This window comes from Heterodontus francisci, chromosome 3 (assembly GCF_036365525.1).
Source record: "Heterodontus francisci isolate sHetFra1 chromosome 3, sHetFra1.hap1, whole genome shotgun sequence".
Classification (NCBI taxonomy): Eukaryota; Metazoa; Chordata; class Chondrichthyes; order Heterodontiformes; family Heterodontidae; genus Heterodontus; species Heterodontus francisci.
The window spans coordinates 188,392,360-188,418,909 of NC_090373.1; the positions used below are offsets into that span (position 1 = coordinate 188,392,360).

General features: G+C 45.4%; 1 protein-coding gene across 5 annotated transcripts in view; it reads left to right on the forward strand.

Moving 5' to 3' along the window:
• The first annotated feature begins 224 nt into the window (after positions 1-224).
• vegfab (vascular endothelial growth factor Ab) overlaps positions 225-26,550 on the forward strand; it is a 36,008-nt gene continuing 9,682 nt past the window's right edge. The window contains exons 1-7 of one of the 5 annotated variants that reach the window (XM_068027910.1): positions 226-1,173; positions 3,661-3,733; positions 15,094-15,290; positions 17,434-17,510; positions 18,682-18,714; positions 20,363-20,434; positions 24,786-24,917. In XM_068027910.1, coding sequence (XP_067884011.1) covers positions 1,108-1,173; positions 3,661-3,733; positions 15,094-15,290; positions 17,434-17,510; positions 18,682-18,714; positions 20,363-20,434; positions 24,786-24,917 — 650 coding nt within the window. In that variant the 5' untranslated portion in view covers positions 226-1,107. Of the gene's footprint in view, positions 1,174-3,660; positions 3,734-15,093; positions 15,291-17,433; positions 17,511-18,681; positions 18,715-20,362; positions 20,435-24,785; positions 24,918-26,550 lie in introns of all 5 variants that reach the window. The other 4 variants (XM_068027911.1, XM_068027913.1, XM_068027912.1 and 1 more) reach the window with 4 other exon arrangements.

A 26,550-nucleotide genomic window follows, 5' to 3' on the forward strand; every position in this document is an offset into this window, starting at 1 on the left:
TCCATGAAAGGAATCTAATTCGCTTTTCAATGAAGCAGCACGACCTGTAATAGACAATGTCCAGCGGACACATTTCCTGCCCCCCTCCTGTCCAGAATTGATGCTCATACCCCCCAAGATAACTTCCCAACCTTTCTTTCCTCAATAATGAGCAGATACATGGTATAATACGGTATTGAAAGTTTGGTACCGCCCATTAGAAGTTCCTCATTGGTGCACGCGTGCTGGCTCAATTGAAAGGGAGAGAATGTGAGAGAGGGAGGGAGCACAGTTAAACTCAGCAACCCCAGCAGTCGATTACCAACTCAAAACGTTCGAGATCCTACTTCCAGTCCTGTACTTTTTTTCCCTCCGCCCCTTAATTCTATAAATATATATACAGATTTTTATTTTAAAAAAAAAGCTTTTCATTTTGTGCTGGATTTTTGTTCTGTACCAACTGAAGAGGGAAAACTGCACCGACCTTGGATTTCAATTTTCATGACATATATTTATATATAATTTTTTTTTTGTGTGTGTGAAGACAAGTTGTGGGCTTCAAACAAGCAAGCAGAACCCCCCCCCCCCCCCCCCCCCTTGCCCGAGGAGAGAGCGAGCAGCTGTTTGGGGCGGGCGGATCGCTCGCCTGTCTGTCTGTGTTTTGAGATCAACTTTGCCTCTGCAGTTAGCCAGCCGAAAACGTGAAGTGTTCACCGGTGGACAGAGAGAGAGAGAGAAACAGGAGGTGGGGAAACACACGCAGAGAGAGACAGCGAGGGAGAAAGTTAAAGAGGATCGATGTTTATTTTCCACACAGGAGGGATGTTACATTGAGAACCGAGGAGAGAGCGCGGAAGACAGAAGCGAAAGAGACCAGAAAAAAAACGATACGGTTACAGAGAGAGAGAGAGATCGGCGTTCTTGATGTAAACCGCTTGGCAGTGAAAGATTACAACAGATCGTAATATTGCAAAAGAACTTTTCACTTATTTTAAACCAGCCTCGGAAAAGACAAACGGACCGTGGATAACGATAACGGCTGTTCAATATTTTTACTTTATAAACAATAATATTGAGAAGGTTTTTCCTCGCCGTATTTTTCGTGGGATACAATATAACCCAGCAACCATGAACTCGCTCCTAAGTTTACTGAATTGCTTTCTTGCCGCCTTGCTGTACTTCCACAGTGCTAAGGTAAGTCAACTCTCACTCTCTCTTTGTAGACGAGAGATTATGTTTTATTAATCATTCTTAATAACTGAATATGTGCTTACATTTTCGTTATTCAAATACTGCTCAGCAGCACGTGTGAGTTGCCGAGCCGCTCTGACACCGGCCGAAGAGGGCACGGGAAGTCATGATGAAATTTATAATATTCATTTTCACTTCTTTCTCCTCCCTCTGCCTCTCATTCTCGTTCTTTCACCCTCTCTGTCTCTCCCTGCCCCTCTCTTTCCCTCTCTTTCCCTCTCTCCCTCCTCTCTGTCCCTCTCTCCCTCCTCTCTGTCTCTGCTCTACCTCTCTCTCATTCTCTGCCTCTCCCTCCCTTGTCTGTCTCCCTCTCTCTCCTTCACCCCTTCTCTCACCTCTACGCCTGTCCCTGTCTCTCTCGCTCCCTCTAATTCTCCCTCTCTCTTTCTGTCTGTCTCTCTTTCTCCTTCTGTCTCTCCACACGCACAGAGTATGACTAGCTGTAACCTCGGTTGTTGCGGCTTCCCTTTCAGACCGAGTTGCAACTGAACGGACCCGGTGTCCGGAGGGAGACCAGCTTTTCTCTGTATCTCTGTTACTCTCCTCCCCATATGCCGCCCCCCTCCATTCTTCTGATGAAATGATGTGACATTAACGTCTACCTATTTAAAAGGGCAATATTCGCGCGTTTGGATAAACTAAAAAGAACAGAAATGCAGAATGACAAACTTCACAACTATCGAGTGTTTCCCGCTCAGTGACAAGTCTGCACTGTCTGAGTTTTTTTTTTACAAATACTGTTAAACCAGCTTATTTCTCAGGGGACTGTTGCCAACTCGATCTGGCTGCTCTGCCTCGCTCGCTCTCTCTCTCTCTCTCTGACCATTAATATAGTTTGTGAATATGATTGGACCCCGGGTTTCCAAAACTTTCCACCTTTTCCCCAAAACTGCTTACAACATTCAAGCTGCCCGGTGGGAATTCTGAGGCAGGAATCGGTGTCATTCTATGAAAGCCGAGAGGTCGGAGATGGTGATTATTGATTATTATTTCTGGGAGGGGGTGAAAGAGGTGCTGATTTAAATTCAAATCCTTCAGTAATGTGCACATTTCCATAGAGACCCGCCGGCTTTCAGCTCGCAACACTACAGCTCCGCGCCTGATCTGACTGCTAATGCGCAATATTACCAGTCAAAGGGCCCGGCACATAGACAGAGAGACACACAGGGAGCCTGACCCCGAGACAGACAGACAAACACACAGAGACCGGCTAACACACTCTCTCTGTCACACATACATACGCACAATTATACACACACATACTCATACATTCACCCACAGATACACAATATATGGACACAGAAACACACTTCAATAGAAATGTGCACAGGACACATACACGTATACAGAGACAGACGAGCATTCAGAAGTGTGACTCTACTTCCTTCTCCACCTGTCTATTCCTCTCTCTCTGTGTGCCTCATTCTGTCTATTTTCCCTTCTATTATCTTCCATCTGTCTCTCCTCTACATATTTATCCTCTATTTCAGTTGTTTTCAACTTTCCCACCATTTCTCCTCTATCTCTCCCTCTCCACCGATCTCTCCCTCGGTCTCTCACCCGCTCCACCTATCTCTCCCTCAGTATCTCTCTCCCTCAGTTTCTCTCTCTCCCTCTCCACCTATCTCTTCCCCAGTCTCTCCATTTCCCCTCTCCCTCACTCTATATCTATTCCTCGCTCTCTTATCGATTCGCCCCCTCCCCACTTATTGTCGACGCTTCCAGGACTTGTCAAGAGCAGTGTCTATCATTGTAACTCCGCAGAATCACTGAAACGTTTTAGCCCTCTCCAAATTCCGACACAAGCTGAGTACAGCAGGTGCCGCTGTTCAGAGAGGTTAATGTTAAACTAAGACATTCTTGACATTTATTGCCTGTTCGTTGACTAAATATTTTCTCTCGCTTTTTCTCTCTTCCTCCAATTATTATTCGCGCGAGAGAATCCATATTTTTGTATAAAGTCCGTGATGTCGAAACGTGGAATCAGAAGATCGAATTTCAAAATAAATAAAGAAATCCCTTTTTGACCTAGGTTCATGATCTATTAACTCCTCCCGCCCTTGTGTGGCTGCCAATTTTTGGTCAGAAGTGTACAAACGTTTTAAATAAACTGTGGATCGCTTAAATGTCCCGGCCTAGGTGCCCAATGTGACCTCTGACCGGGTTGCAAGGTTGTGTAAGTCCTTTTTCTTCGAGGTTAAAATGCAATAATGTAAAATAATCCAAATTTCTGGAAATTAAATATTTGCAGGTCTGCTGCCGACTATGTTTGTGCAGCATGTTTGCAATGTGTCCTTTATTTGTCTGTTTTTTTTTGCTGCCACCTCGTTTAATAAATGACAGCCTGGGGTGAAAGCCAATGTCTTTTTAACTATTTATAATCTCTTCCCCTGTGTCTCTCTCTTCCCTCCCCTGTTTTTGGCTCTGTAGACGGCGCATATCCCCGGCGAGGGACCTCGGAGGAACGAAGGTAACGAACTGTTGAATGTAACCAACGATTGCGGTAATTTCAAACCATACGTTCTATATTTCCAGCCCCTCCTGTTTAAATAAGACAGATTTGTCTTTGAATCACTTGCTGCTGCAGGTTGCTCAGCACGGGCTTGGATTGCCACCTGCTGGTCACTGGCAGAAGCACTGCTGTCAGCCTATATTACCCTCCCCCATGCTTTCTTAGGATGTTCCTTGTAACTGGTATTCGCGGCGGGAAGGGGTGAAAGTGCGGGTGCATGAAGAAGCCTTTTAATGTATTTAAAGAGCCACTATTTCCATGAATTGCAAACTGGTCGTAAGCAATATTGCGTGGAAGGTTTTTTAAAAAAATCTTGTGACAGTGTAACTGACACAGGGCTGTTCCCCTGACTACTCACTGCCCCCATCACCTCCAAAGAAACTATTTGCCATTTACCTGCGCACAAAGTCAGCACACTTTTAATTGGGCAATGGTGCTAGTAAAGCTCTGCTAAACCTTTAGAAATCACTGGTTAGGCCTCAGCTGGAGTATTGGGCCCAATTGTGGGCACCGTACTTTTAGGAAGGATAGAACCATAGAAAAGTTAGAGGCCATTCAGCCCATTGTGTCTGCACCAGAGAAATTTAAGATACAAAGTGAGGGCAGCATATTTGGGAGGAACAGGTGACTTTGAACCTACAGTTCAACTATTCTTAATTCCCTCTACAGTCTCACCCCTTTCAATGTAATCTCCAGCCCTACAACCCTCCCCTCACATCTCCAATTATATTCACTTACAATTGTAATTGAGTCATTAGGACACAGAAGGAGGCCATGTAACAAATTAAGTCATCCTAGCCAAGATCTCTACAGTGATTGCGGAATAATTCAGTCAGTCCCTATCTATCTCTGTGGTGCTGCAAGTTTAATTTCCTTAAGAGCTTTTCCAATTTCCAGTCCTACAGTAGGATTTGAACTTGTACCTTCAGATCATTAGATGAGGCCCCTGCATTACTAGCCCAATAACTGAACCTCACTGCCAGGATGGCAGGGGCTTGGCTAGGTCGCAGAAGAGGTTTACTAGAATGGTATCAGCCATGAGGGATTTCAGTTATGTGGAGAGGCTGGAGAAACTGGGATTGTCAGGCAGAGAAGGTTAAGGAGAGATTAATTGAGGGGCTCAAAATTATGAGGGGTTTTGATGACTAAATAAGAAACTGTTTCCACTAGTAGGTGGCTTATCAGAGCAAAAGGTTGAGGGGTGTGAGAGACTGACCGGTATGTGGGATTTGTCATAACATAGGCACTGTGTGATTTCACTGATCTCTCGACCTGTGACTAACAGGGCTGTCTCTCTACACATTTTATATCAATGTAAAGCCCTTTTGCTTGTGTTGTGATAAAAGCTGTGCAGAGTAATTCGGTATTGAGATTGTATGTCAAGATTCAGTGCTGGCACAGGCACTGACGCTGGCACATGCATTAATAGTGGTACACACGCTAATCCAGGTACTGGCACTGATACAGGCGCCGACCCGATACTGATACAAGCACTGACTCGATACTGATACAGGCGCCGACTCGATACTGATACAGGCACTGATACAGACACCAACTCGATACTGATACAGGCGCCGACTCGATACTGATACAGGCACTGATACAGACACCAACTCGATACTGATACAGGCACTGATACAGACACCAACTCGATACTGATACAGGCACTGATACAGACACCAACTCGATACTGATACAGGCACTGATACAGACACCAACTCGATACTGATACAGACACCAACTCGATACTGATACAGGCACTGATACAGACACCAACTCGATACTGATACAGGCGCAGACTCGATACTGATTCAGGCACTGATACAGACACCGACTCGATACTGATACAGGCACTGATACAGACACCAACTCAATACTGATACAGGCGCCGACTCGATACTTATTCAGGCACTGATACAGACCCCAACTCGATACTGATACAGGCACTGATACAGGCGCCGACTCGATACTGATACAGGCACTGATACAGGCGCCGACTCGATACTGATACAGGCACTGATACAGACACCAACTCGATACTGATACAGGCACTGATACAGACACCAACTCAATACTGATACAGGCACTGATACAGACACCAACTCAATACTGATACAGGCGCCGACTCGATACTTATTCAGGCACTGATACAGACACCAACTCGATACTGATACAGACACCAACTCGATACTGATTCAGGCACTGATACAGGCGCCGACTCAATACTGATTCAGGCACTGATACAGACACCAACTCGATACTGATACAGACACCAACTCAATACTGATACAGGCGCCGACTCGATACTGATACAGGCACTGATACAGGCGCCGACTCGATACTGATTCAGGCACTGATACAGACACCAACTCGATACTGATTCAGGCACTGATACAGACACCAACTCGATACTGATTCAGGCACTGATACAGACACCAACTCGATACTGATACAGGCGCCGACTCGATACTGATACAGGCGCCGACTCGATATTGATACAGGCACTGATACAGACACCAACTCGATACTGATACAGGCATTGATACGGGTGCCGACTCGATATTGATACAGGCACTGATACAGACACCAACTCGATACTGATACAGGCACAGACTCGATACTGATTCAGGCACTGATACAGACACCAACTCGATACTGATACAGGCGCAGACTCGATACTGATTCAGGCACTGATACAGACACCAACTCGATACTGATACAGGCGCCGACTCGATACTTATTCAGGCACTGATACAGACACCAACTCGATACTGATACAGGCGCCGACTCGATACTGATACAGGCACTGATACAGACACCAACTCAATACTGATACAGGCGCCGACTCGATACTTATTCAGGCACTGATACAGACACCAACTCGATACTGATACAGGCACTGATACAGACACCAACTCGATACTGATACAGACACCAACTCAATACTGATACAGGCGCCGACTCGATACTTATTCAGGCACTGATACAGACACCAACTCGATACTGATTCAGGCACCAACTCGATACTGATACAGGCGCTGATACAGGCGCCGACTCGATACTGATTCAGGCACTGATACAGACACCAACTCGATACTGATACAGGCGCCGACTCGATACTGATACAGGCACTGATACAGACACCAACTCGATACTGATACAGACACCAACTCGATACTGATTCAGGCACTGATACAGACACCAACTCAATACTGATACAGGCGCCGACTCGATACTGATTCAGGCACTGATACAGACACCAACTCGATACTGATACAGGCGCCGACTCGATACTGATACAGGCACTGATACAGACACCAACTCTACTGATACAGGCACTGATACAGACACCAACTCGATACTGATACAGGCGCCGACTCGATACTGATACAGGCATTGATACGGGCGCCGACTCGATATTGATACGGGCGCCAACTCGATACTGATACAGGCATTGATACGGGCGCCGACTCGATACTGATACAGGCATTGATACGGGTGCCGACTCGATACTGATACAGGCACTGATACTAGTATAGGCACTGATGCTGGTACTGGCACTGATAGTTTTTGCACAAGTTGTAGCACTATCTGATTAAATTTGAAAATAAAATATATTAATGAAAAGGCTGTCCTTCTATCCACACATTCAGATCCAGAATCCGGGACTCAGTATGTTCCTAGTAATAACCTGCTTATGAATGTCTTAGTGTTTTATATGCAGTTTATATAATGGAGCTTTAGCTTCCAGCAAGTTCTCCTCAATCCCTGCTCTCACTCCCTGAAGGCTTTAGCACCATGTGTAACAGGAATCCTGTGGTTATCCTGGAACTCTCCACAATCTGTTTTAACATAGCTGTGCTTGCAAAACATAGCCAGGCCTCCCGGCCCTGATCCTTGTCCTCTCTTAGATATGTAAGTTCTTTCTTTTATAAATAGAGAGATCCTTTTTTTTTTTAGAGCTTGTGATGAAGGCTTTGTGTACCAGGGATATAGGTCAGAAACTCAGGCATGTGATTCGCTGCATCCTAAGCACCAAAGAGTAAAATTTACCTCGGGGTACTTTCTGTGGTGACTCTGATTGAGGGAGAATTGTATGTAGTGTCTGTTTGTATCAGAAAGTGGAACAGCTAGATGTGATGTTTTTGTTTTATGCAGTCATTCTAATAGAATGGGAGCTATAAGCAACATGTGTCATTTCAAACGTCACGTTGTGCAGGTGATGCACTTTGTAAATCCAGATCTTAACCAGTATATAAACATGGCCAGCGCTATCACCGGATGGGGCCTTTTATATTCTCCGAGTGGCAGCAGAGGGGAGCCACACAATGTTCCCTCTATTGGTTCTTCACTTCATGGTACATGCATCCTTAACCTCGACACCAACCACCAGCTGATCCCAAGTTTTTTTGTTCTCCCCACGTTTGGGTTGCCTGGATGCACATACGCACACATCTGGTGTCAGCCGTGGCTCAGCGGGCAGCGCTTTTAACTCTGAGGTAGAAAGTCATGGGTTCAGGTTCCACCACTCCAGAAACTTTGACTTGTAATCCAGGCTGACAAGTCAGTGGCAGCACTGAGAGAGTGCTGTTTTGTCAGAGGTGCGGTCATTTGGCTGGGACGTTAAACTAAGATCCTAGTTGCCCTCTCAAGTCGCTGTAAAAGATCTCAGGGCAGTACTTAGAAGTAGAGCGGGTGGGTGGGTGGGTCACTCCTACCCTGGTATCCTGGTTAACATTTATCCCTCAACCAACATCACCAAAACATGCTCTGGTCATTATCACATTGCTGTTTTGAAGGAAAACCCTGCGTGCAAATTAGTCACTGCGTTTCCCTGCATTACAACAGTGACTACACTTCAAAGGTACTTCATTGGTTGTAAAGCACTCTGGGATGTGGCTGTGAAAGGCGCTATAGAAATGCAAGTGCTTTCTCTCTCTGCTCTGGCTGTGAGAGTAGTATTTTCTGCTTTCTAGAATAACTCAAGGTGCTGCTGACTGCCAATAGATACTCTAGCCACTGGTCTCAGGCTCAAGCATAAGGAGGCCTCAATGCCAACATTAAAAGTACAGGAGTGAGAGTCCTTTCAGTACCTTTCCTAGCACACTATCCAATTTCCCTTTCTGAGAGAAGATCCCATATGATCAGCTTGGGCTGTGAGGTTGGCGTCAGTTACCACACAAAGGACTGTGGAGGTTGAAGGAAGCTTTGTAGCTGTCCTGTTGATGCAGTGTTACCTGTACTGATCCACATTTGACAACAGAATATAGGATCAGGGTGGGCTTGTTGTTGGTAGGGGGAGTGGATGGCTGTTGGTTTAGAGATAGAGAGATAGAAAACTGTATAAACAGCTCTATGTACAGTTTAAAAAAAAATAAGATAAGATACCAGCAGACTTGGTTATAAAGGCCATCTTTAAAAGACGATTGAACAACAACATGAGACAAGGTCATACAGTAGAGGCTTGTCCTTCATTGACCTGCCTTTTGCCAACTCCTATTCACAGTGTCTTGCTTCAGAATCCAGTTTAACCCTCTCACGACTCTGTTGGTGAATCTTCCATTACCACAGTTTATATTTTAAATCATTTTTTCTCTCTTTTAAAATGTAATTTTATTTGGGTTGTGGGACTGGAGAGGTGGTGGTGGTGGTGGGGGGGGGGGGGGTGGGGGGTGGATGTGGTGTTTTGTGTGTATGTGTGGGGGAGGGGTGTGGGGGGGGGGAAAGGTTCTTGTGTAGATTATAGTTTGTAATATAGCCTCAGGGAGTCACAGATAGTCTCAGGCTTCACTCCTGCCCACCCTCCGGAGACGCCCTTGGTACTGAGCGTTACGGCGCAAGAGCTGAGTTCAATCCTGCTGACTCCTATGCTGATTTAGTCTGCTGGGATATATCTCCAAGGGAGAAGGAAGGGAAGGTTCAGGGGAGTAAGTTCTACAGTTCATTTCAATGCTCCAAGACTAGGGAAGAGGAAACAAATCAGCCGGCAGTCCAGCAAAGATTGACTCTCTCCAGACTGTATGTCTGTCTCACCCCAACTTTCCACCTACTGCATTGGGGGAAGGGGTGAAGCTCGTTCATGAAGTCTCCCACAGTCGAGCAGCCAGCCAGTGCTTGTTGGCTAGACTCACAGGCGAGGTACAGCTGCCTGCAGGAGATTCAGAAATGCCCGTGGAACTGTAACCCTCCAGCAAAAGTCAGTAGCTTGAGGAGGGGAGAGAGGGAGATTAAAAGAAAAGGGAGATTGAAAGACTTGTTAATTAGTGAAGTAGATCCTCTAGTGTGTGCTTGTGTGTTTGTGTCTGAGAGCTTTGGTATTCTGAGGACAGGCCACATAACTGCAACAGCTGAAGGACAATACTGAAGGTCAGACACATCATTGCAAAGGCCAATCCCTCGATTTGGTTCAGACAGTATTGCCATTACAATCATCTAGCATAGCACTCTTATCCTTCCACAGTTCTTGTTTCTTCTCCTGTTCTGATCATACCAGCAGATTCCCCCTTTAGGGTAGTCCATGGAAAGTTGGACAAAGTAAATTTCCTCTGTAAAGCGCATTAACATTGCTGTGGGTATCGGCTGCAGGCAGGGTTTGCTGCTTCTCAAGTGCAAGAAAACTCAACTGCAGGTGTGACAGGTTACAATGAAAGACCTTGCATTTTACAACCTCAGGACATTCCAAAGTGCTTTACAGCCAATGAAGTACATTCAAAGTGTTGTCATTGTTGTAATGTAGGAAACGCAGGAGCCCAATTTTTGTACAGCAAGATCCCACAAGTAGCAATGGGATAATGATCAGATAATCTGTTTTAATGATGTTGGTTGAGGGATAAATATTGGGCAGAACACCAGGAAGAACACCCCTATCGCTTTTGAATAGTGCCATACGATCTTTTATGAACACCTGAGGTGGTAGACGGGGCCTTGATTTAACGTTTCATCTGAAATGCTGCACCTCCAACAGTGCAGCACCTCCCTCGGTACTGCACTGGAGTGTCGGTCTAGATTATGGGCTCAAGTATCTGCTGTGGGATTATGAACCGACAATGTTCTGACTCAAAGCTGAGAGTGCCAGCTGCTGAGATCTGTTGTCCTTACTCAGTCTTTCCTATTTATAACTCCAGTCCGCACACCAACATGGTTGACTCTGAACTTCCCTCTGAAGTGACATAGTTGTACTAAAAAACACTACAGCAATTCAGGAAGATGGCCCCACTATCACTACATTCTCAGGGTGGCAAGGGAGGGGCAATAAATGTCAGCCTTACCAGTGATGCCCAAATCCCGAGAATGATTATAAAACAACCCCATGTAATGCAATGTCATGCTGCTAAGGTGATGCAGTGTCCCTCTCTGATCCAAAAGATCTGATTGCTGTGGGTACCATCATCCCAAAGTCAGTTAGAGGCTAGTCCCTCTAGGTATGCCTTGAAGTTAATGACAGTGTAATTGTTTCCCTGTATGTTAGCAGATGCTCGTGAATTATAAAGTCAGAGACAAAATAACCCAGGAATGGGTCACGTTGCACCCATGACAGTGGCTGGAGTGTGACACACTTGAAATTTTACAGACTCTAGTGGCTCTCCCGTGTTGTTGCTCTCCGGATGGCTTTGCTCTAGAGCATGGTCAACGTGTTCAGCTGGTAACCCATCCTGATCCTTTACGCCACAATGCTGCAAATAACAAACTAAAGAAATTGCAGCTTCTTCTGAACCATGGAGGTCAGCCAGGGGTCAATGCACTTGCAGCCAGTTGAACATTTTCAGGTTTCAATTGAATAATTAACTCAGGGAGTAGTGGCGGAAGCTGTTCAACTTGTAACATTGGGAGGCTGGTTGCCCAGCCAGGCAGTAACCTTAGTCCAGCCAGGTCTGGCAGTGCATGGCACTGTCACCACAACCTGTAGCGGAGGGCACTGCTATACCATAGTGACGTCAACAGTTAGCTATTCGATATCCAAACCAAACTGACCATGTCTGCTGATTATCAATAACACAAGACCATTTTCTGCAGCTGTTATTCCCATTTGCCACCCCCCTCCCCCCCCACCACTCAAGATCTGGAGGATCCAAATTGTGGCCTGTACATTGTCAATAAAGAGGGATGCCAGCATCATAATGAGGTGTTTAAAATTATACAGAGTTTAGTTAGAGTAAATAAAGGGGAACTGTTTGCAATGGCTGAAGGGTCAATAACAAGAGGGCACAGGTTTAAGAACCAGAGGTGAGATGAGTAAAATATTTTTTATGCAAGGAGGATGTGGGGAAAGTGCAGTCGAGTGGGACTAAATGGATTGCTTTTCAAAGGAGCTGGTGCAGATTCGATGGGCCAAAAGGCCTCCTTCTGTGCTGTGGTATTCTATGATGATCCTAAAGACACCATTTGGCCCTATTCTAGGTGTAGTTTATGGTGCCAGTGGAAGTGTCTGATGTCATGAGATATCTCTAGTGCAATTAAACATACATTGTATTCTATAACTCATTGAAACTTACAATATTCCAAGAGACCTTGACAGGGTAGATGCAGACAGGTTATTTCCCCTGGTTTGAGATTCTAGAACATGGGGCATAGGCTCAAGATAACGGATCAATAATTTAAGACCAGGACAATCGAGGAATCTGAGGATTGGATGGGAAAGTGCAGTTGAGGTCAAAGATCAATCATGATCTTATTAAATGGAAGAGTGGGTTCGAGGGGCCGTATGGCCTACTCCTGCTCCCATTTGTTATGTTCTTATTATTATAACCCAAGCTATTGCATGTGTATACAGTGCATGATATTCTCTAAAGAAAGAAAGACTTGTATTTTTAATGTGCCTTTCATGATCTCAGAGCATCCCAAAGCTCTTTAAAGCCAATGAAATACTTTTTTTTTTGTTTAAGTGTAGCCACTGTTGTAATGCAGCAAGTGGTATCAGTATATGCTTCTGGGGCATAGGGTTAAAGGTTGCTGTCGGCTCTGGGGGTTAATCTGCCATGCCATTATGTTGTAGCTGTCGAGGTGGGGTTGGGGAATCCAGGGCTCATGTGCGGGTGATGCAGCACCACCTTGCGGTGCAGAGGGGGTGCATCTCAGCACAACCACAAACTGGGTCTGCACTGCCAGAGTCTGAGAAAGCCCAGGGAGGGTTAACTTCACTGTGTCAGGTAAAATAAAAGAAGGCCGCTCTTTCCATCATGCATAGTTTTATCTCTCTGTAATTCCCCCACTCTCTCTCAAAAAAGCAGATACCAGGCTGTTTGCTGTTGAGTGTTCCAACCTCGCTCATAACCTCGGCAAACAGGACACACACTCTTGACAAAGGGCCGGGAGCCTGAGAGTTGACACGGGCTGGTATTAAACCATTCGCTATCAGACTAATCAACATTCTTATCATGCACGCGACTCTGTCTAATCTCCTCCAATGCCACCAAGTAGGTGTCTCCAGTCAAACAGAACCACTGTCGGACAGACAGCTTCCTCAATCGCAGCTGAACAGTGGTGACAGATGCAGTCAACACAAACAGTGTGGAAAATAGTGGCAGAGGAAGTGAAATCACACCCTGAAACTATTCCAGTTTTGGGAACAACCCATATTCCTCAGGAATGGTGCAAATTAATCCAGGGATTTGTAACATCATGTCTGGAGGGACTTTCCTTTCCAAAGTTTTCCCTGCCCTTGGCCTCTTTGAACTGATCTTGGACCAGTTGACCCTCCTTCAACTTCCCCCACTGCCTTCTCACTACCTCCTGAATGGGCCTTGTGACCCCGACATTGGGGCCAAGCACACTTGCTGGTAGCACACCGGCTGGTGCAATCTTTCGGAAGCGGCCTCCTAATTGGCCGCCTCCGTGCTCATCATCCTGTTAAAGATGGCACCGCCCCCTGATGCTGCTGGCCCAATCAGAGGGCTGGCAGCTCTAAAGCCCAGGCAGCCCCACCGGGAGAAGTGGGCACTGCTTAGGCAGGTCAGGGATCGCGAGGACACCTCAACATGGAGGCGCACTCGGAGGTGTTCATAAAAGTCAAAAGTGGTGGGAGTTGAAGCTGGTAGGCACCTCGAAGCCGAGGGGAAACCACTCCGGAGGAATGTTTGAACTGTGCGTGTGGCCTTTCCAGTGCATTATTGGGGCATGGAGCCTCCAGTTCCGATAATCCCCTCCGCCCACTGCCAGGAGGTTACGGCGAATGAGCTGACCCCCTAAACTGGGGCCTCTATCATTTTAATTGTCTGTCCACTTCCATGTGGTGGGTAGCTGATCCAGTACCTCGACAGCCCCTGGAAAACCTTCCCAGTGTTAGGACTGCGTCAGGGAGCTCTCTCGATGCAGCTTCCCTTTGCATTCCTGACCACCCCCACACACCTCCAAGCTCGTCTCCACAGGGCTGGGAAAATCCAGCCCTGTGGTTCTGACTCACACAAACCAGCAGGGTTTGATCCCCAGCCTGTGTCAAGTTTGCTTATTCCATTGAGACAGTGACAATGGCAAGACAATGGGTCTTATTATACACTGGATTAGGGTCCCTGCTCATGATCACTATATCAACACCAACAACTTGTATTTATATAGCAACTTTAATACAGTAAAATGTCCCAAGGCGTTTCATGGGAGTATTATCAGACAAAATTTGACACCGAGGCATATTTGGAGGTATTAGGACAGGTGACCAAAAGCTTAGTCGAAGAGATAGGTTTTAAGGAGAGTCTTCAAGGAGGAAGAGAGAGAGGTTTAGGGAGGGAATTCCAGAGCTTGTGGCCCAGGTAGCTGAAGGCATGGCCACCAATGGTAGAGTGATTAAAATCAGGGGTGTTTTAAGAGGCTGGAATGGGAGGTGCGCAGATATCTGAGGGTGGTGGGGCTGAGGAAGATTAGAGATATGGAGGGGTGAGGCCATGGAAGGATTTAAAGACAAGGATGAGAACTTTAAAATTAAGGTGTTGCTGGACTAGGATCCAATGTTGGTCAGTGAGCACAGGGATGATTGGTGAACAGGACTATCCATTAATGCCTCCACCCCACCTGACACAAGCTACCCCCTTCCCCACCCTCCTCTGCTGCACTCAAAGACAAGTATGGCTTAATGGGGTTTAATGATGAAGCTGCTGATACTAACTGGGCTGGCACGCAGAGAATGGCCACTTACTTAGAGAAGGGACCAGAGCAGCCTTGGCATTTGAGGGCTCACAGACAGCTGGTCATTCCTGACCATCGATCCCAGGATCTCCAATCTCAGCAGCATAATACTGGGCATAGGGAACCCTGTGTGAGGAAAAGGGAAACATTCCAATTTTATTTCAAACTCTCAATGACTCTGAGTAGAGTTTTTAATCTCCATTTTTCATTAATTGTCTTTTTTCCTTCTGTTTCAGTCATAAAGTTTATGGAGGTGTGGAACAAGAGCTACTGCAGGCCAATAGAAACGCTAATAGACATCTTACAGGAGCACCCTGATGAATTGGAGTACATCTTTAAGCCTTCCTGTGTGCCTTTAATGAGGTGTGGTGGATGCTGCAACGATGAAAGTTTAGAGTGCGTTCCCACGGAAGTGCACAACGTTACGATGGAGGTAAAAGCAGGCTTCAGTACTTGGAGGTAAAGCAGGCAAAACCTCTCCAGTCAGATTTGGCTCAGTGACAGCACTTTTGTCTCTGGTTCGAGGAGATTGTGGTTTAAACCCCACTACAACATTTTTGTTGATTCATTCTGGGGTCTGGGCATCATCGGCACATCGAGCCATTTATTGCCCATCCCTACTTGCCCTTGAGAAGGTGGTAATGAGCCACTGCCTTGAACCGTTGCAGCCCATGTGGGGTAGGGACACCCACAGTGCTGTTAGGAAGGGAGTTCCAGGATTTTGACCCAGCGACAGTGAAGGAACGGCGATATAGTTCCAAGTCAGGATGGTGTGTGACCGGGAGGGGAACTTGCAGGTAGTGGTGTTCCCATGCATCTGCTGCACTTGTCCTTCTAGGGGGTAGAGGTTGAGGGTTTGGGAAGTGCTGTGTAAGGAGCCTTGGTGAGTTGCTGCAGTGCATCTTGTAGATGGTACACACTGCTGCCACTGTGCGTCGGTGGTGGAGGGATTGAATGATTAAGATGGTGGAGCATATCATCTAGGCTGACACTTCAGTGCAGTACAGAGGGAATGCTACACTGTCATAGGTGCCGTCTATTGTATGAGAAGTTGAACTGAGTTGGGGTATGTTCAATGGTGGGAAGAAGTGCAGTTAGGGAGAGGTATATTCTAGAAACTTGAGCCAGCTGATCACCTCCTCTGTGATAATTTGTACCATGATTGCCCCATGGTTTGGCATATGTTTGCAAACCACCTGTGGCGGTGCTCACAGCTAATCTGGGGCCTGGAGTATAGCTGCGATGTTGAGCTGCTGATCCAGCATGTGGCTTTAAGACGGCTGCCGAGGTGCTCAAGGTCAGTTGCAGGTCAATTGCTGTTGGCAAGGGAAGTTTGCAGATTGCCAGGTGTTTGTAACTTTCTGGCTCCGGGTCAATCTGCAAACGACCCCGTCGACACCAATTAATAGCAGCACAAAATGGCTGCCCCTCTGTTTGAGCTCTCAGATTTCAAAGTTTGACAGAAGCTCTCTTTCTATATATATATATATATATATATATATTTATAGATCTCAGGACGTCCCAACGCTCTTGACAGCCAATGAAGTATTTTCAAAGTTTTGTATTATTGGAAACAGCCGATGAAAGTCAATCCTATCATCCACTGGGTGATAATAGAAGTGGTACAATTGACCTTGTCTGCTTTAGGCTGAGGGAAGTGAAAGGAAATCACCCAGGGTTCCTGCTTCCAATCACTGCAGAGAATCTTATAACACAAAAGGAGGCCATTTGGCCCCACATGTCTGTGCTGGCTCTTTGAAAAAGCTCTCCAATTACTCCCCTGCTCTTTCACTCAACCCTGCAATTTTCTTTTTCCTTTTATTCAATTCCCTTTTTTAAGTTACTATTCAATCTACTTCCACCACTCTTTCAGGCAGTGCATTCCGGATTGTAACAATTCACTGCATAAAAAAACATCTGCTCATCTCCCCTCTGGTTCTTTTGCCAATTACCTTAAATCCTTGTCCTCTGGTTACCTACCCTCCTGCCAGTGGAAAATGTTTCTCCTCCTCTACTCTATTGTGAAAAACCCTTGATCATTTTGAGCCTCCTCTATTAAACTAATCTGCTCTGCTCCAAGGAGAACATTGCCAATTTCTCTAGTCCCTTACGCATAACATGATGCCTTTTATCCCTAGTAACATTCTAGTAAATCTCTTCTGCACCCTCTCCAAGGCCTTGACATCCTTCCTAAAGTGTGATGCCCAGCATTGAACACAATACGCCAGCTGGGGCCTAACCAATGACACCCTGTGCCACTTGGTCATGTGCTGGTAAATATATGCTGTGCTTCTGTCCTCGAGGTGTGGGCTGTGCTGGCAAAGCCATACCTATTACCCATCACCAGTTATCCTGGGAAGGTGTTGAACTAGTACAGGCCTTATGGTGATGCTGCACATTAGGGAGGCAGTTGTGCCCCAGCAACGACTCAATGGTCCATACAGCATACTCCCATTCCTATAAATCAATGTTGGCTGAAGGAGGACCGGAAGGAAGTGATGCTGTATTTATTTTAATGGGGAAGGAGTCACTCTATAAACCTAATACTAATGCACATTTGTTATTTCTCCCTTCAGATAATGAAAATCAAGCCCCACCATGGGGAGCATATAAGACCGATGCACTTTGTACAGCACAGTAAATGTATCTGCAGGTGAGAGAATCTTATAACATTTTACATCGTTCAGTTGCCCATGGAAAGGCCAACGTTTGGGTGAGGCATTAAACATTGACTCCCTGCTCAGGTGTACACAAGTAATCCCATGGCTCTATTTGTAGAGTTTCCTCAATGAAATTCTGGCCATTTATCTCATTGCTGTGCTTTGGGATATGGCTGGGGAAAAATGGCTGCCATGTTTGCCTTTCTAGTGACAGTTGTTGCACATGCCTTGTTCCCATCAAGTACTGTACGAGTTAAATGGGGGATTCAGAGCTTCGTCTGTACTGTCTTCCCACCAGCATCAGAGGTGTGTCCCTCGCTGCACCAGGACAGGCAGTTCCATTTCCCACCAGCATCAGAGGTGTGTCCCTCGCTGCACCAGGACAGGCAGTTCCATTTCCCACCAGCATCAGAGGTGTGTCCCTCGCTGCACCAGGACAGGCAGTTCCATTTCCCACCAGCATCAGAGGTGTGTCCCTCGCTGCAGCAGGACAGGCAGTTCCATTTCCCACCAGCATCAGAGGTGTGTCCCTCGCTGCAGCAGGACAGGCAGTTCCATTTCCCACCAGTATCAGAGGTGTGTCCCTCGCTGCACCAGGACAGGCAGTTCCATTTCCCACCAGCATCAGAGGTGTGTCCCTCGCTGCACCAGGACAGGCAGTTCCATTTCCCACCAGTATCAGAGGTGTGTCCCTCGCTGCACCAGGACAGGCAGTTCCATTTCCCACCAGCATCAGAGGTGTGTCCCTCGCTGCACCAGGACAGGCAGTTCCATTTCCCACCAGCATCAGAGGTGTGTCCCTCGCTGCACCAGGACAGGCAGTTCCATTTCCCACCAGCATCAGAGGTGTGTCCCTCGCTGCACCAGGACAGGCAGTTCCATTTCCCACCAGCCTCTTTCCAAAAAAGATCGCCAATTTCATATATTTTGCTGTGAATTATAGGCTATGAATTGATGCCACATTAAACCAGACTTCCACCCAGTCCCAGAGGGGAAAGGACAGTGTGTGACCCACTGTACCACCCAGACCCAGAGGGGAAAGGACAGTGTGTGACCCACTGTATCACCCAGACCCAGAGGGGAAAGGACAGTGTGACCCACTGTACCACCCAGTGCCAACAAAAACAAGATATTTAGTATTTTTGCTTTTGTTTCTTCCCACAGACCAAAGAAAGAAAGCAAAGAAACACAAAAAAGGTAAGAAAAGTCACAAAATAGGGCACAGTCTGAAAGAAAAAGCAAAACAAAGAATCATTGAGACCCTATTTTATGGGCTTTTGACTTGCCTTGTAGCTGGAGAGTGTTGGAATTCATTTACTGTTAATTGGCAACATTTATCTAAACACCACCCTCAAATGTGACAGTAAACATGGTTATGGTGCATTGGGCCCCTGACAAGTTAGACATTTTTTTCCATTGAATATTATCAATGTCTGCAAGAGATTCCTAAAGGTGTAAGGCCACCATCCACCCCCAGTCCTCGCTAACTCCCTCTGCCCCAAAAATTTAAACTGCTGACAATATGGTAGTGCATGTCATCCAAATTGGGAAGTGCCCCTTCATTGCAGGCTCACAATGTCATCGGGATAAATTGGCCTCTGTCCCTTCCCCGGGGGCTTGAAGGTTGACCCCTCTTCAATGCAGACCATTTAGAAATGAACCCACAAGGCTTTAACTGTTAACGTTCCCCTAAAAGAGATTTAATTGGCTGTTGGATTTAACGCATCATCAATGCCATGTGCTTCTTGACCAAAATCAGTTGGCTTATTTGGCTCTTGCCTGGGAAGAGTTAAAAACTAACTAACTTTCTATTGTGAGACAACAGAAATTTCTGTTGTGTGTTTAACAATATAGTTAGCACTACCTAGCCAAACATAGCACAGGAAAGGTCATTTTGCAATAGAAACATATATGGTCCAGTAGTGTAGCTCTTGTGTAATGTGACTAGTAATCCAGAGAACGTGAGTTCCAATCTCACCATGGCAACGAATAATGTAGCCATTTTGCAAATAAATGACCACATGATCTCTTTTGAATGGTGGTTGAGGGATAAATATTGGTGAGGGACACTGGGGAGCACTCCCCTGCTCTTCAAATCGTGGAATCTTTTACATCCACTTGAGAGAACAGGGCCTTGGTTTAGTGTTTCATCCAAAAGACAGCACCTTGAACAGTGCAGCTCAGTGCTGCACTGTAATCTAAAAGGGAGCAAAGGTATAGAGAGCCCTGCTAAAGAAAAGCAATGAGTAAGATCCCTAGTGGCATTCCTGCCTTTGTTTCTTTGGTAACCCAGGTGGAGTCCAGTTGGCTCACGCTGTGTTGAGTCCTCCTGTCTACAGGCAAGTACCTTTTCCTTGCCTGTATTCTCAGTCTTTTCCTTATCAAAATAGTTAGGTGGAGAATGAAAGCTTATTTTTATTTTGGTCTGGGAGGGGTAAACATTTGAACATTTTTCTGGGGCTTCAATTTTGGATGCCAATCCGTTTTCTCCTCCAGTCGCCACTGGTTGCTTAATACCAGCATCATTATAGCCGTTTATTTATTTATTTATCCTTCAATTGTTTACTAAACTAAATGAAGGAGGCAATGCCGCCCACTTCTCAGGAGATGCAAGCCGCACCCAGGGCAAACGTACGCTCTCTCCCGCGGGCTCAGTCTGTCATTGTCCCTCTGCCGCCAGTTGGGGGGGTTGTCCAGTTACAGACTAGTTGAACTTCCAATGCGCAATCCACCAACAATGCCCCTCCCCTGTTGCTTCCTGGACCTCCCCCTCGCACCTCACCTGCACCTGCCAGTCACCTCGGGGGATCTTTTGCTAAACTGTAGACCTGTGCTCTTTTCACAGCAAGCCGAAGAGAGGGAAAGGAAAGGGTCAAAAACGAAGGAAAAAGAAAAACAGAGTGAAACAATGCAGGCCGTACGTCAGTCTTCACTTTCCCATTCAACGTTCCATGCCTGGCCTGAATAATTCTCTGAGCTGATTATTAATTTTAAGGGACTAGGGGGGAGGCTACCAATGGAGGTGGGTAGGGTCAGGAGAGACTGGAAATGGTGACTGGGAGAGGGAAGCTGCAACTTAATTTGGCATGAAAATTTATTGCACTTTATAGTAATTCTCATCCGTCTTGGTTTGTACAGAGTGGTGAACAATCTCTGCTCATGGTGGAAGGCATGGCTGGCTTGTACAATCAATCATTACTAATCACGCTGTGACGTTTAGTCGGTGCATCCTTCACTAGGTTTGCTGTGTCTGGGTGCCACTACTAACACTGAGCGCTCATCGGCCAATGGCAAGGCGCTAAGAATAACTAACCACCCAGTTCGTTTCTCCACTTCAAGTTTCATGTAGTCAAGTTGGAGACATCCACTGGTCATTGGCGATAATGGTCACCGTGGCAGCCACCTTCGACCTGCTGCCTGTCTTCGCTTGGTGTCCCAACGGCCTGCTGAAAATTCTAATCCCCCGGTTCCACTTGAATCCCATCAACTAGACACCCAATCGTTCTGAATTACTGCTCATCGTCTCATAAAAATATGATGGAAATTGCCCAAATTGCTGTCACTAGAATAATGTTAGCATTTAGCCACTAAAATGTTTAGTTAGATCAGCAATGTTTCAGTAGTTTCTGTCCGATTGAAGAACGCCACCAATATAATTGGTGATAATTTATTCCGAAATGGTTAGCCCCTTAAACATTTCTTAGGCCTCATTAGGCCACCATTTTGGATACCAATCCACTTCCATTTTGAAGTTGGCTCACACTTAAAGATTCTCCTCCAGTCATCACTGCTTCTTTAACTCTGGCTTGACACTGACACCATTTTAGCTGCTAATTAATTAATTAATTCTTCAATCAGTTTCTTGAATCTTCTATTTGTTTTCATGGGGGTGCAATCGTCCCCCGGCTCAAAATGAGGATACAGAAAACTGAAACTGAACTGTTCTCCCCCTCCTCCAGAACATTTTAAAAGGAGGACCTTGCTAATATGTGAAGATTTTTTTTTTAAAACAAGAAATCACTACCTGAAAGGAACTTTTAAAAGTAGCCAGCTAATAGCCACATGGTGGGCTCAATGTGCAATTCTGCTCTATTTGTTTTGCTTAGTCTGTAGTAATAAGTCTGTCAAATCAAATTAATGTTGTGATTTTCTTTTCCTGAATAATGACTACTCATTTTATTCTGTGGGCTTCTGGTGATTCTGAAATACCTCAGGAATATGACGAGAAGGCTGCTTCACACCACGTAGGAAGAGGAGGAGGCCAGTCAGCCCCTCAGTGATGTTCCAACATTCAATTAACTCATGGTTGATCTGTACCTCAACTCTATTTACCTCCCTTTATCTCTTGTCCCTTATCTCTTTATAGCCTTACCCAACAGAAATCTAGCAATCTCAATCTTCAGGGCTCCGATGGTCTCCTTTTCTGTCAAAAAGTACTTACTTATTTCATTCCTAAATGGCCTGGCTCTAATGTTAATATTATGTCCCGTTATTCCGCATACTTCAATAAAGGAAATGGTTTTCCATTATCTACCCTATAAACCCTTTATAAACACTTCAGTTCGATCACCCCGCAATCTTGTAAACTCAAAGAAATATGTCACATCTGCATAATAATCAAACCCATTATTCTTGTGAATCTGCACTTTACCCACTCCCCCGTTACCCCCAGCAATGCCAATTCATCTTTCCTGAGGTTTGGTGCCCAAAAAGACTTGACAACTGAAGCATCACTCCCTCACTTTAGAATGCCAACCCCCCACCCCCCCGAAGTTAAAGGTCAACATTCCATTAGCCTTTTTGATTACTTTTTGTGCCTGTGCACTAGTTTTTAATGATTTGTACGCCTAAACATCGAAATCCTTTTGTTCTTTAGCAGTTCCCTGTCTCGCAGCATTAAGAAAATAATGTTCCACACTATGCCATGTGCATCCTAAGGGCACAACTTCCACAGAATGGATTGAAAGGTGGTGCGATGTAAGAACCCTTTTCAGTGGAAGAACTAGTGTAAATTAGTCCCATCTTATAAAAGGCTCATGTCTTTATTGGGTCTTTCACAATCGTGAAAATGCTCCTGGACCGTGCCACGTTTTCCAGCCGATGAAGCTGCTGATCTTGCTTGCCACTTTGGGCGAAGCTAAGGACCGATTTCAAGGCTGGGAAGCTGATTTGAAAGGAATGGTCCTTGGATGAATTACCTCTCCCAATCCTACTTTTTTTTTTTTCTCAGTCCACCTGTTTCTCTTGTGCTTTAATCAGCTTCAAAACCACTGACCTGAGGGGAGACATCTTGTTTAGAAAGTCTCAGGCCAAACCAGGTAATGTCCTTCCCTACAGGACATTACTGAACCAGTTAGGTTTTTGTAACAATCCAACAGCTTCATGGTCACATTTTATTTCCAGATTTGTTTAAAACTAAATTCAAGTTCTCCAACTTCGGTGGTAGAATTTGAACTCGCATGCTAGTTGCATTATGAGTGCAGGCCTCTGGATTGCTAGTCTAGCAACATAACCACTACACTCCCATTGTTCGGGAGAAAGCCCACCAGTCAATGGAAACTAGTCTATCTTGAAATCAAAGCCATCTCTGCACAGCCTACCCCTCTATTTCCCTCTTTCCAGGGACCTCAAAACTGCAGAACTACTTACCTCCCCCCCCCCCCCCACCATCCCCACCCCCGATCTCCCAACAATCTACAGGGCGTTAAGACTCAAGTTTGACACTGGCTGACCAGTACCTCCTGATTTACTTGATATCTCTGTAGCTTCTTTTCCAAACTTGACAATGTCTTCCTGCATTGCGAAGCCTTAGCTTTTCACCTAGGATTCTCCTTCTATCTGATCATGAACTCTGGAATTCGATCTAGTCTAATGATGGCCATGAAACCATTGTCGATTGTTGTAAAAACCCATCTGGTTCACTAATGTCCTTTAGGGAAGGAAATCTGCTGTCCTTACCTGGTCTGGCCAACTTGCGACTCCAGACCCACAGCCATGTGGTTGACTCTTAACTGCCCTCTGAAATGGCCCAGCAAGCCACTCAGTATCAAGGCCAATTAGGGATGGGCAATAAATTCTGGCCTAACCAGCAACACCCACCTCCCACAAATGAATAAAAAAAAAAGTGCATTCCAGATCTAACAATTCTCTATGAAGAAATTTCTTTTCATTTCCCCTCTAGTTCTCCCCTCAGTTATTTTAAACCTATGACCTGTGGTTACCATCCAACTTGCCAGAGGAAATAGTTTATCCCGCTTCCTTGTCATTTTGAATACCACTATTAGATCTCTACTTATCCTTCTCTGCTCTTAGGAGAACAATCCCAGCTTCCCCAATCTCTCCCTCAACCCTCCTATCACCCTGATAAACTTCCTGTATAATCGTCCCTCATCCCTATATGGTAACCAAGCGAAATTCCAGAATATTCATTCATCCCCAGTTCTCCAATACGTACATAACCTGCCACTGTCTAAAGCCAGTGTTCCCCTCTATTTGGCTACTTTGATTCTTTCAAACTGGCTCCCCCCAACAGTTTAATGCAATAAATACAACAAAGCTTAACTGGAAAAACATGGGGAAATGTATGGCTTTTGTAACTTGCAAGATTATTCAGCAATTCAGAAGACATTGCCTGCTTAATTGCAAGAATTGTTAAAGTATAAACTTGTTAATAGTTTTGTTGTGATGATGAATTTGTCTTGTTGTGTTAGTGCAAGAGAGACTAATGAGTTTAGCGAAACCTCACGAAATTGTTAATTCCCAACAGAAACATGATCACTTATGAACAGCATTATTGTTTTTGTGTGGGGGTGGGGCAAATTTGACAGCGTAAAGGGGTAATTGCAGTAAATGGGATTACAAGACCATCCCCCTAGTCAGAGCACAGGAGAGAGGAAGACTGAGTGAGACAGATGGAGAAAGAGAGATGCTGAGAGACAGGCTACAGTGCAAGACAGAATGTGACAGAGAAAAGGAAGTGTGGATAATGAGGATGAAGTGATTTGGCTCAACAAGCATTTTCTCTTTAAATGCACACACCTGGTACAATCTGTTTTTGTTTTAAAAAGTGCATTGCAGGAGAGAAAAGATTATAGACATAAATGATCTCTCCCTTTCTCTCTATTTCCCCCCTCCCCTTACTACAGCAGACAGATCAAGTTTTGCGCTGAGCTGACGAGCGAGCACCTTGATTGTGGGATTTGCAATTCTAAATGTTTCTTTGCTGACGTGCCGTAGATTTAGAGATCTTTTCTGTTACCTTTTTGCAGTCACTGTGAGCCTTGCTCAGAGAAGAGAAAGCACTTGTATATACAGGATCCAGAGACCTGTAAATGTTCGTGTAAATTCACACATTTACGTTGCAAGTCAAAGAGGCTTGAGTTAAATGAACGCAGTTGCAGGTTCGTCAGAAAAAAGCTTGCTTCATGCTTTTTTTTTTATTTTATTTACTTTTTACAGTGTCTGTGCTGTGTGCTTTGTTACCGTCGGTTCTGTTGTGGGTCAGACTAAACCTTATTACATACCCATTGTCTGCCGGGACCACTACAGTCTCAGTAAGGCTTTGGTCAATTTCTGAAACCCAAATATTGGGGCTGGAAAGGTAAGGGGTCATCACACACTGGCAAGACCAGCACCAGACAGAGGTCAGGGAAAAGAGGAGTTAACGCTCACTGCCAAGTCCTGCACTGGACAGGAGGGTGCAAGTAATTAGGGGTCACCATCTACTGTCAAGTCCTGCACTGGTCAGGGGAAAGGAGAGGGAGGCGAGTTAGCGGCTTAAGTTCAGAAACTCACTTTGTTGCCATTTAACACACAATAACTAAAACCACGAGATACCTAAACAAATGGACTTTAAAAATTCTTTCCATGGCCAGATTTGAAGAGAGGTCCCTGGACCGTTGGGTCCTCATTCCAGTCAGATACTACCTTTACCTGGTCTCTCTTCACTCTCCATTTCAGCTCCAACTCCTATCAGCCTGGAACCTTTCCTAGACAGTATCAAATGGTGCTTAAAAAGAACCCCCACAATAGATGCAGCAGTAACATAACCTTCCCTCGTCTCTCCTTTCCTTCTTTCCTCTCCTACTCGTCTCCAAAACCTCCTGTCCTGTATCTGAATAAAAATGGGTATGTAATAAATATCTTATCATATGGGCAAAACGCTTGGAGCTTCTTGATCTAGGATGAGTTTCCTGAATGAAAATTCATTCTTTATCATTGAGATAGGAAGCCCATATAATAAGAAGCACTGGCCTCGGTTTACTCCGAAATGTATTGTCTGCATGTCGGCTGTCTTACACTAGAAGGTATTAACATTGTTGATCTTCTATTATGTCTCATTTGCCTGATATTCTGTGGTGGATAGCAACTTTTATATAATATGGCATCCAATCCTTGGGATGGGCATTGTTTAACGTATCCCATCTCTGCCCCCTTTCTTGTCCCTCAGCTGGCATGATGCCAGATGGCATTATCTAACAACAGTAGTGGAATACAAAGAGGTGTGTGTTATTGGTAAATGACTGGCAGTTGTCCTCTTGCCCAACCAATAGAGCACTTTGTTCCTCAGATAGCTGAGGCCTTTGGAATTATATTTGCGAGTGACTTTTTTTGTTGAAAAAACACAACCTGCATCTCCTTCCACAAGTGATTGTCATGATGGTGTCGGTTTGTGTCTGATAACTTTCCTGTGAAGTGCCTTGGGATGTTTCCCTATGTTAAAGGCACTGTATAAATGGAAGTTGTGGTTGCTGTGTGCCCCAGTACCAAATGTTTAAAGGAACATTAACATCAGGTTCTCTAAACCCCAACACCCACCCACCTAACCAAACAAAACTTACCATATTTATCATTAAACTGCCCACTCTTAGGTATCATTCTGAGTGGGCGAGAGGAGTTTTAACAGTGCCAGGCTGTGGTATAAAAGTGCCCTCTTACGTGGCACTCACGGGCACATTTAAACTTGTGGTATGAACGAAGCAGAAGGGCGGGGGGGGGGGGGTGGTGTTGGAATAATCCTAATTATTCTAATTC